The sequence below is a fragment of the Pelodiscus sinensis genome, chromosome 3 (assembly GCF_052426305.1).
Source record: "Pelodiscus sinensis isolate ZL-2025 chromosome 3, ASM5242630v1, whole genome shotgun sequence".
In the NCBI taxonomy this organism is placed as follows: Eukaryota; Metazoa; Chordata; order Testudines; family Trionychidae; genus Pelodiscus; species Pelodiscus sinensis.
In genome coordinates, this window is record NC_143054.1 from 73,218,938 (window position 1) to 73,236,458 (window position 17,521).

Consider the following 17,521-nt stretch of genomic DNA (forward strand, 5'->3'; position numbering starts at 1 on the left):
TCAACTTTTTCTTTAAGAGATCATTATTAATAGAAGATTAAACTCCAAAGCAGCTGTTCAGAGGACACAATTAAAATGTTTTTCCAATCCTGTTGTTATTTTCTATGTACAGAATAAATGAAGCCCCAGGCTAGCTCTTTGGGATACCGAATAAATGATGTCCACAGCTAGATTTTGGGAAAACCCAGACAGTAATGGAGCAGAGAAGGAGAAAAGAGGTATCTTTAAGCCAACTCAGTCTTTCCATTCTCTAATAACCTCTCGTCCTTCTTTCTTCTAACACCTTTTCCTGTATTTAATCTCAGAACTTCTATAATCAGGCTGCACAAACAGAGCAGGAGCATTCAGACAGCAGCAAACCTCATAATCATATAATGGATATTGGGCTGCGCTATCATTTGACAGCACCTTCTCCCACCCTGAAGCAGGCTTTGCAGGTCCCTGTTCTGCTATAGTCAATGTAAATTAAACACATTTTGACAAACACCTGCTGCAATTCAACAACATAATTTTTAGTGAGAAAGGTTCTAGCAGAAGGACTCTTTTCTTCAAGTATCTTGGTCTACCTTGGTCAGCATTAAAAGGAGGTGCAAGAAAAATGTTATCACTGTGTTAAATGAGCCAACCACCACCTGCCCAAGTAATGACCAGCAACTGAGATTTATTAAAATCTATTTGACTTCCAGTCCCCAACTTATGTAGCTGCCCTAGTGGTACACAGCTGGCAAAGGAGCAGATTCTCAGGCATCACTCAGTAAAGCATATTTTCCCGTTTTTCTTCCAAGAATAAGGAAGCAAGGCAATAAAAAAGGAAAAATACGCAAACATAAAAACTCTGCAGTACCATCACAATACCCATTGACAGCTGGGTAACCCAAAGGATCTCCATGTCCAATGGCACTAATTTTAGTAAGAAACCCATCCCAAAAAACTAGGCTCTACATGTGAGCCAAAACCCCTATCGTCACTTTACAACCATGCCTTTGAGTCACTCTCCAATTCTCCACAACTAAGTGGCAGATTATGTGGGCTGAAAACTGATGGGCACAGGCAATACCACCTGCTCCAAGTTCTTTACAACAGCTTTGGTTGGTCTTTCAACAGTTTCTTCGGTGACTGGAAGGGACGAGGTACAGACAAGCTGCCAGCATTGCTTGTAGTGGGGTGCTACAAAGAACAGTACAACCATTTTTAAGGAGATTGGCAACTAGCAGTGTTACAGTTTTATGTCTGTGACTTTACTGCCAAGTTTAGCTGGTAATGAGGATGTAATTAGAATTGGGAACTAAATACCCATTCAGGCAATAATCACTATTAAATTAAAGGGTTTCTAAAGAAAAAAGTTGGTTGTAAGGAGGAGGAATCTGTATGGATACTAATTTCAGGCTTGAGAAAGAGAGCTAAACACTTAATTGGGAATATTTTGTACACACAATTTCTCAAAACTTTAAACACATTTTATTAGCATTGTTTATTGTGAGCATTCCAGAGGGAAGACAATTCTAGACAAAGCTCTGCTGAGTAACACCCAATGTAATGTGACCAAAATAGGAAGAAAGTAAATATAATGGCCATTTTCAAAACTGGGTTCACAAAGTTTGGAGCTTAAGTTCACCCTGAAGTGCCCAAATAAGGAGCCCCATTATCAAAAGTGCTTAATACCCAGCAGCTTTCACTGCAGTGACTTAAAACTGCTGGATCCTAAGCACTTTTGAAAAATAGGCCATTTATTTAAGCACCACAATATGAATTTAGACTCCTAACTTTAAGAACCCAGTTCTGAAAATACTTATCTTGCAGGGAGACAATATCAAGAGTTAACACTATAGGACTGGACTTGAAGGCATCCACAACTATCTGACTATCAACCATTTACTCATGTAAGTATCTCCACTAAGCTCATGGGACTCTTCGTATGAGTTAGACCCATAGCATAGGGCTCAATATTTGGTAGCCACAACAGTTTGCATGCTTGATAAACCATATTTTCCTGATCAAATATTGGGTTCTGTACAGCCAAAGACTTTTGCAAGCACCTCTTTGGAGGTCCATTGGAAATTTGACTCTATATAACAGATTTTCTTAAATATAATCCTGAATCTGATAAATGGGAAATTAAAGTCTTTTGAAACCTAACACCATCTGCCTATGTTTATTCTTCCCATTTACAGCTTTGTGCCTGGAAGAATCTTCTTCCTCTCCAGTTCACCAAGCCATCTCATCCTAATCCCTCCTAGAAACTCTTTTACTTCATTTCACCACTAATCTCCACTCATATGCTTCCTACTGCCTTTCCTTCTCCAGCTTATTATACAGCTAGAAAAACAGTTCCAGTCCTCAAGATCTTATAGTCTATGGGCCTGATTCTGCTAGCCTTCACTCATACTGAGGGGCACTTTCCTTATCCAATTCTAATTTCATGTTTGAAAGTCATCCTAGACCAAAAACACATCCCTGTCCTAAAAACACATCCCTGTCCTCAAGATCTTATAGTCTATGGGCCTGATTCTGCTAGCCTTCACTCATACTGAGGTGCACTTTCCTTATCCAATTCTAATTTCATGTTTGAAAGTCATCCTAGACCAAATTATGAAGTAAGGAAAGCTTTGTAATATAAGCATCTTGTTCAGATAGCTACCTGTGGATACGGTGATGTCCTTGATTTTGACTTGGTGCTTGAGAGCCGTGATTTGCTTCCCTTTCTATTGTCTGTTATGGTTGGAGTTGAATTTGCATATGAGAATGATGGCTTGGTTGCTGTCACTTGATCCAAGGAGAGTTGTAGTCCTTTATATTCGGTATCCCTATTAAGGCAGAAATAGAATACATAAACTCAGTCCATATCTTAACCTGACATGTTTTCCTCATAGTGGTTGGAAACAATTAGTATTAGGGAAGGGTAATCACATCCAGGACAACTGAATAGTTTTAGTTTTTTCTACAATAGGTATTTATTGAAAAACCCTGACAATGCAATTAATGTTTTATTCTATAGGGAAATAGTGGACTCAGAAGTAGAACTGATCAGAGAAACTTTGACAGAACCATATTCCATTGGAATATAGGATTCTTTTGAATTCAAAACACGTCATAATATTGAGTTGATTCCAGAATTTCATTTTGGAAGGGAAAAAAAGGATAAAAGTTTTGCAAGTATTGAAACAGAGTTTTATGACATTTTTGAAACAAGATAGTTCAGTCAACCCAAAATTAGTGTTTTTTTTTTCTGGAATTTTCCTTCAGAGCATTTCAGAATTTTCAGGTTTCATTCTGATTCAGTGTCAGACTTTGAAATTTCACAATCTTTCACAAAACAGAGCTCCCATCTTTTGCATAGCATTACTCAAAAGATGTATAGACAAGTACATGCAACAAATGCTGTGCTATGCAGTTATCATTTATATCAGAGAATAACAGTGACATAGATGACCGGATTCTCCAAATAATCACATACACATGATCAAAGCTTTGTTCAAAGAGGATGTTAATTACAGTTGTTGTTTTATAATAAATTCATTCAGGACACTGTTACTGAGGCATAATAATCCACCACTCCCAGAAATATGCATATGTCACTGTCTAGTTAAGAGTTGGCTGTAGCGTCGGTGTTACACATTTAAAAAATTACTTTCCTGTGACTAAAAACAATGAGAAGTCCAGTGGAACCTAGAAGACTAATGTTTATTTGAGAATAACCTTTTGTAGGTCAAAATCACTTTGTCAGCTGCATGGAATGGAAATCACAAAGTAGGGAGTATAGAAAGACACAAATAAATAGATATAGATATAGATATAGATATAGATATAGATATAGATATAGATATAGATATAGATATAGATATATCCCTAACTCTGATTTCCACTACATACATCTAATAAAAGGGTTTTGACCCACAAAAGCTTATGACCAAATAAATCTGTTAGTCTTTAAGTTGCCATAGGACTCCTCACTGTTTTTATAGGTACAAACTTACATGACTATCTCTCTGAGATTTTCCTATGACTATGTCTTGGCTCTAAAAAGTGTCTACTCAAAAGTGCCATTCATCATTCCCAAGTATTCACAATTGAGTCATATTTCTTACTATGTTTGTGGACCTTAAAACTTTCACAAATTATCCAACCCAAAATGTACTACTGTATTCATTATTCTCCTGTTTAAAGATCTTCAGTTATCCAATCTGGGAGAATAAAAAAAGAATGCCATGAAACTTAAATGACCAATCACTGAGTAGTCAAAACTACCAGTTCACAAAATAAGAAGGTTATTCATTCCAATTTTTTAATGAACAGTTTAAAATAACAAATGCATTCTAAGAAAATCAACAATAGTTCACACTGATTTGCTACCCAAAATAGGAGACAAATTCTTAAAACTGTGCCCTTGATCTATGAGACTCTATGAGGGGAATAGGAAGTGAGCAACTCCTGTCTCACCATATGATCATACAGAGCCTACTCTGATCATGGCTTGCGGAGAAGGAAGAAAAAAGGCTGCATTCCTCATCCTGCCTCCCACAAACCAGGGCGATGGCTCTGTGTCACCTTTGTGCCAGTCAATAGAGCAAGAGGAGGACAGGGGAGCAATTCATTTCTGGACCAGTACAGTTGCACGCTTCTTCATACTCAGGACTGAAACTATAGGTTTAGACTAGCCCTTTACGAAAACTATTAATAACAAATCATTCAACAATCTCTACCTGCTATATCCTGAACCATAATCATGTATACATTGATGTAAACCATGCCAGTTAAAAATATACATGAACTGTGCCCCAGCTTCTGCATTTCTCTGCTTAGTACAATGAAACTCTTTCAAATAAATACCATGGCTGCAGGAACAAACCTGATAAATGACTAAAAGCGTTCATATATTCAAATGATTAAACATAATGAATCTCTGAATAGCTATATAAATAAACCTGCTGAACAGACAAATTAATGTATGGTCAATACATCTATTTCCAGACTAAAACTTGTTTGTACCAGGTAATCAACAAAGCTGTTAGTAGAACAGATTTCCTATTGAAGGACTTGTCTCTCTAAAAGAAACATACCGTACAGTATAAATGAGTCACTGTAATTAGAACAGTAGCTGAGTACAGTATCTCCAGTTTACAATAGACAGATGTTTCCACAGTGTATAATTAATGTTTTGTAATGCTTAGCTGCTTCTTTAAGGAATTCATTTCTCCAAATGTTGACTTTAATAGAGACGGGCCTGTGTCACATTTCAATCTGTGTTTTATACATCCCAAATATTTTGAGCCTTTGGATCCAGGATTTTCACGTGGCTTATTAGAAAAGTAAAGCATAGCAACAAAATTTTATGACTAATTTTTATCCTCATTAATTTTGGGAGTGTTTGGTTTCAGGACTGTGGTACAAGCCTATCTCTATGCACATGTGAACTGTTTCTGCACAGATAAGTGCTATCAATTTTCTGTTTGATTGCGTGAAAGATCAAATGTAACATTAAAATGAAGAATGATAGCATTCTTTATGTTTAATTATAAAACATCACAATGTGTAATCGATGGTCCTCCAAAAATGTTCATAACTTCCAACTCTGACCAACACCTTCCTTGTGGCAACAAGACTGCAGGGGAAATTAATATTAGAACAAAACTAAGAAGACAAGATGGTCACAACATTACTGGTAAGCACTGAGGTCGTTTTATTAGCATCTCTATCTCCTTCTTCTTTGTAGCTATACAATTTCAATGGCTAATTTAACTCTGTTGGCTACCTACTGTTCCTACTACACTGTTCCTACTACAACCTAGCCCTGTCAGCTCCATGTCTATCCTGGAACAGAATCTTCTATTCATACCTTCTGATCATAACAAAGAAGATAAAAGATGGGAAGAAATGGCCCCCACTACTATAACACCAATATTTTCAAACAACTTTGAACCCCAATAGCTCATTTCTTTCCTAATCTCCACTATCACTGGGTTGAGAATACGTCCCACAAGAATACTGTATGCTAGGATAGATCCTAAAGCTAACTGCTCAGTGATTAACCTGTGTAACCAGAGAAGGAGGAAATAGTAGCCTAAAGCTCCTGCAGCTGAATGCAAAGTCAGTGGTCACCATTTATGATCTCATTTTTGGATGGAGAACATGTCCCTGCTTGCATCACTAAGACAAGGTTCAATATCACCTACAACTCTATCCTGGCACTGTTAGTCCCCACAGGATACTACATCACAACTCAAGACAGACTTCAAAATGCACCAGAAAAAAAGACAAGACAGTGAGTACTGGTTCTGCTCCTTTTCAGTGTGAGATGCAGAAGACATTTCAGCTCAGACACAATCACATTTGATTGAATCCATATGATCTGGGAGGCAGAGGCTCACAGAAACATCAGACCGCTAGTGGGGTACATAACTAGCTGAAAACTATCATTTCATGGATGAATGTCCAGAGTTGCTGCCCTCCATGGTATCAGAATCCCCCAGATTCCTTTTCTTCAACTACCTCAACTTTCATAGACTGTCTCAGTGACACCATAGCATTCAATCTCATGGCCCACCTGAAAACCATATAATTCTCCCAATTAGTCTATACATGCAACCAGACATTATGTCAGACCTTAGCTCTGGATACGGGAGATATCACCAAAATATTATTGTCCTGGTCTTGTAACCATCTATCCAGCCAGTGGCCAGAGCTTCCCTTTCTCCAATAGGGTATTTGTCTGCTCCTGAAAATATCAAGAACTTTCTCAATTTCCAAGACATCATATTTGAACAAGCCACCCAAGTAGAAGGCAAGTGCACCAAGGAGTTAGTGCAATAGTAGTCACTGTTCTCCACATCTATTCATGGCTTGGCCACTCAACCACAGTGTCAATAACATCACTATAGTTCACAGATGAACTACAGCAGAGTAAGTACACAAGCAAAAACTCAAAATGGCAATTATGCAAAAATACATTCTGACTCCCTGGCCAGTTTTGCTATTTTGCATAGTGAGGAGGCTAGTCAATACAGACACCAGACCAAGCACTGACTGCTGTGAAGAGCTGTCTCTACTGAAAAGATCAACCAAGTATATAATAAGCCAAGTGGTGGGAAAACGCAGTCCCTAACTAGGTTGTATCATCCAGCCCCTCACCCATGATAAGTTTGGTCCCATCACATGTGCCAAAGCTCAGGAAGTTCTGAAAAATACCAAGGCTACAGGTCAAAAATATCCATGCTCCTCTTGGCTAATAAAAGCCCATGGATAACTATGCCTGCAATTAACAGAAGTAATCAATGCCCTTCTACCAAACTCCTTAGAAAATTCAATAATTATCCAAGTCCTTGAGAAGGCAGCATCCTGAAGCTCTCTCCAGCTACTGTCCTGTCTCCAGCTTCCCATTCCTGGGAAAAATAGGTAAAAATGTAGTAACCACCAATCTCTAACATGTGACATCAAACAACATCCTGAATACTTCACACTCAGGGTTCACACTCGAAGCACAGCAGAGATATCTCTAGTAACACCAAACAATAAACTCCTTGTGCCCTGGACCCAGGTTAGAACTTCATGGTCATGCTGTTGGACTTCTTTGTAGACTTTGACAGAGCAGACCACAAGGTCCTATTGCCTTCCCATGATGGTGTTAACCAACTGCAAATGAAAGTTAAAAGTGGTGTGACAGTATTGTTCCAAGAAGGTCCTGCCACAGAGCAGCTGCCAGGCATGCTCCTCTATGGAGGATCTGCTTAAAAGTGAGCTTTAGAAGGCAGTCAGGAGATGAGTGCTTCAAGAAGGCAGAGAAGCAGTAGCTGCTAAAGCAAGTGATCTACAGGAGAAGGACCAAACTTGTGAGTAAGACGAGGCTGGGTGCTTGACCCTGCTCCTTTTCCCCCTTCTCCCTCACCAGATGAAACAACTGGACTCAGAGTGAGATGGGAAGCCTCCATGCACAGCTCTTTCCTTGAGGAAAAGGCTGGAGCAGAAGGTTTCTACAGTAATTCAACCCCAACCTGAATTGACATAATTGACATACAACCTGATGTGACATAAGAGGAGTGACACTCATGCAAAAAATGTATTACTTATGAAATAAAAGTTCGGGGGAATCCCAAGAACACAGCCTTTTGATGGATTCTTTCATGACTGACCCTTCTTTTACATCATTTCCATATGCGTCAATATGGTAATAAAAGCTTCTCTGGGGACCACAACTGCTCTATCAAAAAACAGAATATAGTCTAGTAATTTATGGAGAAAACATATAGAAGTGTAAGCTGGGGTTGAATTACTGCATGCTATCAGCCAGCTAAAAGGAGAGAGCTGCCCTGGGGGTAGGTGTGCTCACTTGAAGGCTATGTCTACACTTGCGGCTTCTTGTGCAAGAACATCTTGTGCAAGGGTTCTTGTGCAAGAAGTCTTGAGCAAGAAAACGTCCACACTGCCATGTGAAAGCTGTGCTTTTGCGCAAGAGCACCCATGGCAGTGTGAATGCTCTCTTGCGCAAGAAAACTCTGATGGCCATTTTAGCCATAGGGCTTTCTTGCACAAGAAATCCCTGCCAAGCGTACACACTGCCCCCTTGCGCAAGAGCTCCAGCGCAAGAGGGCTTACACATATTAAAAAATTGCATAACTCTTGCACAAGAAGCCCTCTCTTACCACGCCGTAGTGTAAATTTTCTTGCACAAGAGCGGGCGGGCAGTGTGGACACTCTGCAGATTCTTGTTCAAAAACAGCCATACTTGCACAGGAAGCCGCGAGTGTAGACATAACCCAATTATTGAGCTCTGCAAGATAATTAACTGTTAACTGTTGATATGTAAATACAGCTCATGCCAAGAGGGGGAAGGAATCCGAGGTGTGGTTATGTAAATCCAATTCAGCCAGAGCTGATGGAGGATTAGTGTTGGAATGGAATGTGGTGTGTTGTAACTAATTTGGGGCTGTTGTGGGGTCACAAATCATGCGGGAACTGTAAAATATAACACAAGTGCTTACAGGAGAGACACCATCATTGTAAGAGTTCTCAGAGGAACAAGCCTTCCCCCTGCCAGAGTTGACTGACCTGAGTTGGGGCGGGGGGGGGGGGAGAGAGGTCTTGAGGCAGCCTGCTTCATGCCTGCCAGGTGTGAGCTGTAAGACTGGCTCAACCTGCCCCTTCCCTCCTGGTTTTAAGGACAGACCTAAAGCAGACTTCATGACGAGTCTTTTTGCTAGTTCAGTGGAAGCTGGAATCTTTGGCCAGCCTAGGTTGTGGCTAAAGAGTTGAAATCACTAAGGGTATGTCTACACTACCCCGCTAGTTTGAACTAGCAGGGTAATGTAGGCATACCGCACTTGCAAATGAAGCCCGGGATTTGAATTTCCCGGGCTTCATTTGCATAAGCGGGGAGCCGCCATTTTTAAAACCCCGCTGGTTCGAACCCCGTGCAGCATGGCTACACGGGGCTCGAACTAGGTAGTTTGGACTAGGATTCCTATTCCGAACTACCTAGTTCGAGCCCCGTGTAGCCGCGCTGCACGGGGTTCGAACCAGCGGGGTTTTAAAAATGGCGGCTCCCCGCTTATGCAAACGAAGCCCGGGAAATTCAAATCCCGGGCTTCATTTGCAAGTGCGGTATGCCTACATTACCCTCCTAGTTCGAACTAGGAGGGTAGTGTAGACATATGCTAAGAGCTGAAATCACTGGTTTGGCCAGGAGCCAGACTCATTGCAGCCAGTGGAGCAGCTGGTGGGAACAATTGGCGGGCGGCCGGTAGGCACGGTGGTAGGCGGCCAGAGGTGTGGTTAGCAGTGTGGCTGGTGGGAACGACCTGCGGGCGGCAGGTAGGAGCAGCACAAAGGTGGCATAGCCTCAGGTTCAAGGAGTAGAGTCATCAGGATGATGTGTCAGGGTCTGCACTGACTGGACAGAGCTGTAAGTGGGGCATTTGATGTGGGGTACGGAAAAAGTTTGGGTAAGTGAATCGAACCCTTACCTTGTTAGACTGGTGAGCCTGAGAGGCAAAAGACATTGCTCAATCCTTTTGAGCTGGGACAGTTAATTGTGGGGGAGGGTGCTAAGAACTGTGTTTGTGGTATTTTCCCAAGATAATGCCATGTGACTTCTCTCTCTTTTTCATTAAAAGTTTATTTTCTACACTCAGACTCTGTGCTTGTAAGTGGGGAAGCATTGCCTCTCAGAGAGGCCCATGGGTGTGTGAATTTCCCAGGGTACTGAGTGGGGGCTTGAGCTGGTTCTGTGTGAGATGGACCCCTAAATATTGAACCTGGCCCTGGTTGCTGCCGGGCCTACCCGGCGGAAGGGTTACAGAAGTACTGGGACAAACACTGGTTCACAAAAGTTTAAAAGGTACTAACTTGTCAATTCTTACACCCAGATACACATCTGTATTGATACATTATAACCCTATGCTAGCATGGGAGTTTAACTTAGCAGCATTAATACCACACTAATTATGCAAACATTATATCAGCACTAGGCAATCTGTAGCAGTGGCTTACCTCTCTGTTGTGGTACTGTGGCTATTGGCTCAGGTTCCTTCATTGGGTAATTTATCTATCCTGCTCAACCCAGGCTCCACCTATTCTGGAATACAACAGGAAATCCTCCCACCTTTGCCACAGAGAATCTGTGAAAGGAACTTTCTTTCTCCACCTCCTGCCAGAAGTCTGGTTTTGAGCCCCCAGAAGAGATCACCAGGTTCAAATTCTATGCCCTTTACACCTCTTTACTCCTGCCGGGGCCTTACTAGAAAGGGCCAGAAATTTTCTCCTTCCACAGTCTCTTTGTTCTTCAGGAAATGAGGGTATTTATATCATCTAGCACTTCTTCTCAGTTCTCCTGCTATAACAGCTAATTCCCATGAGCCTTGAGAACTACTACAGCTCCCAGAATTCCCCTACCCCATGCTAAAGCAAGAAAAAATCCTGGGCTATGCCTACACTGGCGGTTTCTTGCACAAGACCATCTTGCACAAGGGTTCTTGTGCAAGGAGTCTTGTGCAAGAAAACGTCCACACTGCCATGTGCAAGCAGTGCTTTTGCGCAAGAGCACCAATGGCAGTGTGGATGCTCTCTTGCGCAAGAAAGCTCTGATGGCCATTTTAGCCATAGGGCTTTCTTGCACAAGAAATCCCTGCCGAGCGTCCACACTGCCCTCTTGCGCAAGAGCTCCTGTGCAAGAGGGCTTAAACCTGTTAAAAAAGAGCATAGCTCTTGTGCAAGAAGCCCTCTCTTAACACACAGTACTGTACATTTCCTTGCGCAAGAGTGGGTAGGCAGTGTGGACGCTCTGCAGATTCTTGCGCAAGAACGGCCATACTTGCACAAGAAGCCGCAAGTGTAGACATAGCCCTGTTGTTTTTCTTAAAGGGCCAGTATGCCCTGTTACACAACCCATATCAGTGCCTTGAAATAGCATTAATCCATTAACAGAATGTAAAGATCATTAACACCATACGATGAGTCTTTTGTATTATCTGAACATAAATGTAAGTGGATATCAGTACAATAGGGTTATGCATTGTAAACATGATCACATAACATTACTGATGAGATGTGGCAAGCATCTGTTCCCACAGCAGAAAGTGTGTTTTAGTTTTAATTGTTCAATATATTGGTCATCAAGTTATTGAGCCATTCATTGAATCCACTAATTACATATAGTCATTCCCTGCACTTATACACAGATATTGTATTGTTGTTTTTAAAATAACATATTACTGCAATTGGCACATCTGTAGGTTAGTGGCCCTAAAAAACTGTTTCTGCTAATGACATAAAATGAAATAGAAATGGGAACGTTAAACAGAAATAATAAAGAAAACCCACATTGCTGGAGGTGCACTGTTATCCATATTCAGTCTGTTTCACTGAGTTCTTCATTCAGTTTAATTATACTAGGAGCAAGAAAAAAGTCTGTTTTCTTCGTATGCAAGCACTGTGCTATAATAAATCTTTGTTCTACTTTTGAAAAAATGTCCACTTGTATCATTGCTGCTTTCTACCCCCTCTCAGTGTTGAGGAAGCCTCATTTAGCTGATGAATAAAAGGAAAACAGATTCTTGCTCTTTGTTGTCTCCATCACTTTCCGAAGTAGCAGATGGCACAACAGACTGGACAGCTTTCTCATCTGTTATGGCCCATGCTCCTGTACAGAGTATCTCAGCAATGGGGGGAAAGAGCCAGTTGCTTACAAGATATGTCAGGAGGGAGTTTCATGTAACCTTCCTTAATGTTGTCAGTAGAGATGGGTGAACCACTTGTGATTAAAAATCAAAACAAAAAAAAACAAAAAAAACACACCTCTTCATCTTAAATGCTAAGAAAACTCTGTCTAAATTTCAAAAACATTTTTTGAAGTCTCCTACCTGCCTTCCTTTTATTTTTCAGTTTAACACACCTCTGTACTTCCAAGTGCAAGGCAAGTGCCAATATACAATGAGAAAGGCTGCTCTCTGGCATTTCTCACCTGCCCAGAAACAGGAAGTATCAGACATATTGCAAGAAACTCAGCTCTTGTGATAATTCCAAGCTAAAGGCCCAATTCTGCACCCATTTAAGCCAAGGACAAAAATCAATGAGATCAAGAGCAGACTTTAGATTTGGATACACATGGTCTTCATTTACTTTGCATCAGTATCCAAATTTTACAATTCTTACCTGAATGAAAAGAACCTCTGAACCTTTTGCAGTTCCCTCATCACCTGTTACCAGACTTCGGTGGAGTTCTCTTGTCTGACCTTGGGCTAATCACTTCACCTCTCTGTGCCTCAGTTTCCCCATCTGCAAATTGGGATAATGATACTGACCCTCCTTTGTAACACACTTTTAGATGAAAAGCACCACACAGGCTTGATGCAAAGTCCAACTGAAGTAAATAAAAAGCTTCCTTTGACACAGTAGGCTTTGGATTAGGCCCTTCCAGAGATTATTTATTATTATTGTAGTTAATAATAAGAATAGTTTTGGTGTCTATAGTGGTGTAAAGTAGTCTCAGTCACTGAGTTCCAGGCATTTCTTTCTTCGTAAGTAGCATTAAGAAGTTGGCATTTGTAGCATACTGCCTGTGGGGACAGACATATCTTCTCCCATCAAGAGTCACACATTGCAAATCACATCAGTGTATTTAGCCTGAAGAATCTCCAAACACTGAAGAATCTCCAAACTAAGAACTTGTCTATCCAGTGCAGCAGTGTGTCTCAGAAGAGAGTGAAGTCTAATGCATGCCAATGTGTCATATACTAACTGGCCCATACCCTGACATGGCAAACTAAAAACTCCTTACTCTGTGTTGATGTAGTACTATCTGAAATGGGTCAGCAGGGTCTATATGGGCCAGTCAGTACACAACACATTGGTGTGCATTAGAACTCTCATCCCACTAATGAACACTACCATACCACGTTAACAAGCCCAAATGGGCTGTATGAAAGAAATGGTGTTTTCAGGAAAACTCAAGCATGATGTTTCCTATAAAAGGAACATTTAGATGCCTGCAGATGTTTTCAAAAAGCTACTGACAGGCAATTTTTGTATTTTTCCTGCTTGGTGTCATCATGCAGATTGTCAGTCACTCCTGCTGTCAAATGGGTTTTACTCATAAAAACGTATGCCCAAATAAATGAGAGGGTATGTCTACACTTGCGCCCTCTTTTGAGAGAGGAATGCAAATGAAGACATTGCAAATGGAGCCGGGATTTAAATATCCCGCGCTTCATTTGCATATTCGCGTTATCATGCTATTTCGAAATAGCGCTATTTCAAAATAACAGATGCTGTTAAGACGCGGTTATTTCGAGAGAAAACCTTTCTCTTGAAATACCTGGTAAACCTCAATGTATGAGGAATAAGGGTTATTTCAAGAGAAGGGTTTTCTCTCAAAATAGCCACATCTTAACAGCATCTGTTATTTCAAAATAGCGCTATTTTAAAATAGCGCCATAAAGTGAATAGGCAAATGAAGCATGGGATATTTAAATTCTGGCTCCATTTGCAATTTCAAATGTCTTCATTTGCATCTCTCTCTTGAAAGAGGGTGCAAGTGTAGACATACTCTTAGTCTTTAAGGTGCCACAGGACTCCTCATTGTTTGGAGGTTTTTTTTAGTTGGATATAAGATAAATGTGACCTCTAGATCATCTTGGCACAGCTATATACCCAACAATCAGGAGATGCAGCTTGTTGTTCCCATCTATGTGTACACACAGAAGTAGTATGATTGGCTGCCAAAAAGCAATGCTTTGTATGCTTGATTTCGTGAGATTTTGACTAAATTAAAGTGTATTGCAAGGATCTATAATTGTTTTACTAACAAAATTCTTATGATAGTTTAGGATAATTATATACCACTACCATCTACATCTGTGCTTGCATGTAACATGGAAAAAATGTACCATGCGTAAAATAAATGTAACAAAATATGATACTAATTTCTTTCTATGATGTGAGTCTATAAAAAGTATATCTTTCAAATGCAAGGTGTCTCAGAACACAGTGGGCCAAAATCACATCTGGTATATATCCAGTGATTGTGTAAGTAAATGGAGCAATATGTATTTGTGTATACCTCTTGAAGGCTTTGGATATTAGAACCTGCTTGATAATGAGAAAGTTGGCTAAGGGAAAGGCTGTCTGCTATGCATTGTGAAGAGTGCCATGAGAACTCTAATGTCTACTTGGACAGTCACCAAATACATAAAGAAAGGAACTTAGTTCCACATTTCATCTGACAGCGGCTCAACAATGAAGAATCTCATGGCACACCCCTACAAAGTCTGCACTGGAAATGTTGTTGGATTGATTGACTTTTTATAACATTGTTGTCCATTATTTTCAATTCATACTTTTTTTAAAAAAAGCACATGGCAGGATGATCTAAAACCCTATTAAATAAAGGGGAAATTGAATTTTGTCTTTAAAAAATGTTTGGAGTTTTTTAAATTGAGCTTTGGTTGTATTCTCACATCAGTGTGTCAAGATTTATGCATGTACAATAATTCCTATTAGTATTAATGGTACACTAGCATAGATATAAATTCTCACACATCAGCATGAGAATATTCCCATTTTACTGTTGAACAGGCTATACTTTTTTGCTTCGCTCTTTATTAATGACATGTTTATATGCTAAAATTATTATTTTAATACAGGTTGAACCTCTCTGGTCTGGCAACCTTCATTGTCCAGCATGATTATAGTTAGCCGGATGTTCACTATCATGGGTGTGACCAAGTTTCAGTGATCCCATAAAGTTTGTTTACAGCCACCACTCCTAGCTCTCAGTGTTCTATGCTGTTGTTTAGCTCTATTTTACTAAGAAATGTACTCTAACAGCCCAGTAAGCCGTGGAAGTGTTGGTAATGGTGCTAGACAATATTGACTTCCCCATGGTTCAGCACTGGCCAGGTCCAGAGGGTGCTGGAGTAGAGAAGTTCAATCTGTACCATTGACTCTTTTAAGATACTGATCAGGGACCCTTGAAATCTAGGTTCAAGCCCCAGTTCTCCCATAGACATAGAAGCTGACAAAATTGCTGGGACCTGGGGCAAAGCTAGAGGGGGAAATCCATGCTCCCGTAAGGTGTAGGGCCTTGAGCAAGAGGGGCAAAGCTGGGGCAGCCAGCCCTCAGCACCAGACAGACCTGCCACCACTTCTCTTCCCCATCAGCCCTTAGTGCCTCCCAGAATATGTCACACAGGGATCTGGTGGTGATTTAAAGGGCCTAGGGCTCCAGCTGCTGCAGTAGCAGCACCTGTGGCAGGAAGCCCTGGGCCTTTTGAATTTCCAGGCCCAGATATATTTGCTCCTTTTGCCCTCCCTTCATCCCCGGTTAGTGGGCCTGCCTACACAGTTCCTATATGACCTTTGCCAAGTTTCTAAGTGAAATTTTCTAAGAGCAATTTTCAGAAGTACTTAGCATTGGCCCACATATGCTCCCATTGTAGTCAATGGAGTTTTACCAATTAGTCCTAAGGGATCAAAGTTAAGCACGCAGAGCTCTGGCAAGTCCCACATGTAATTGTTCTATCTCAGGCCCCCCCATGTGTGAAAATAGAGATAACATTTCCTTTCTCCAATCCTTTGTCTCTCTTGTCTATTTCAAACGTAGGCTCTGTGGGGCAGGCTCTGCAAAGACTCTCTCTTGTTACCAGTGTAAATGACATAGCAAAACAGGGCCCTGATCTCATTTGTGGCTTCTATGTGCTACTGTAGCACAAGTCTTATGGAGCAGGGACCATCTTTTTTTCTCTCTTTGTATAGTCTCCAGCACAATGGAGTCTGGTCCAGAACCAGGGCTCCTAGGAACCATAGCAGTGGTGGCAACCTGTGGCCCATGAGCCACATGAGAGCTCTGTGTGAGGCCCATGAGGCATTTTGTTCACTATTGCCCATGTGCAGGGTTGTCAGATTCTGATGGTTTCCATCTGCATAGTTTTTTTCCTATGAGTATTATTAAAGCAATACACACATAAAACAAGAGCATGGGACGCAAGGCGCGTTCTGATTGCACACAACTTTGATGCTCTCTCTGCTATGATTCAGCTGGCACATCCTGTAAATTCTAGGTACACATGTGCTGTTATCAAACTAATTCTATCCTGAGAGACTGTCTTGGTTACTACAATCTTGCAGCCCACTGAGATTAAAGAGGACTACTCATGCAGCTCACTCACTAGCCGAGGTTGGCCATCACGGTTTTATAGTCATGCAAATTAATATATTATTATTAAATGTATTTACAGAAAGCAGTACCAAAGCCACTGTTGATGCCAAGTGTTTCTTATTATTTGAGAATCTCCATATATTTAACCGAAATGTTTTTGACTATATCCTATACTGTTTATCCTTGATTAAACTCTTCTAGATAGTTAATCATTAATGATTTCTTTACAGTTACTGTGCAAACAGTTCATTCACATCTATGACATATCAAATTTCAGAGACATGTTCTTTAATTGGTTTCATTTATTTCTAATCTGCTTAAGCCCTCACCACTGTAATGCTTGACTAAATATACATTAGACTCTCTTATTTAAACTGCTAAAATAAATTTGAGGTGTATTCTATGAATAAAAATACTTGTTTGAACACATGTATTACCACAGTTATTATGTACCTATCTGAGCAGAAACTATTAGAAATAACTCAATAAATAAGCATTTGTGATGTTTATGCAAAAAAGAGGTTTCAGAATGGTAGCTTTAGATTTTTTGGCATAGATTTCCAAACATAAAAGGCAAAACTTATACTCCTAAGTCCACAGCTAGGAACTTAAATAAATAGGTCTGGTTTTCAAAAGTGACGAGCAACTAGCAGCTTCCATTAGTTTCAACAGAAGATATGGCAAGCTCAAAGATCCCTAATTTAAAATCAATACAATTATTTAGAGGTGAGATATTCCCTCCCACTCAGTCACCTTTACACCTAAACAGAAGCATTTCTGGCAGTAAGAGGATTCTTGTACAGGTACTGCGAACAGTGCCTTCCCAGGGCCTATTTGCAAGACCTGGACAAGGGTAAGGCTGGGAATGAGAGGGGCATT

The 17,521-nt window shown here is 40.5% G+C and overlaps 1 protein-coding gene across 5 annotated transcripts in view; it reads right to left on the reverse strand.

The window, feature by feature from the left end:
* Window positions 1-17,521, reverse strand: part of SIM1 (SIM bHLH transcription factor 1) — a 67,251-nt gene that overhangs the window by 18,756 nt on the left and 30,974 nt on the right. For all 5 annotated transcript variants that reach the window (XM_075923927.2, XM_075923930.2, XM_075923931.2 and 2 more), the window contains one exon: window positions 2,639-2,804. In XM_075923927.2, coding sequence (XP_075780042.1) covers window positions 2,639-2,804 — 166 coding nt within the window. The remainder of the gene's footprint in view (window positions 1-2,638; window positions 2,805-17,521) is intronic.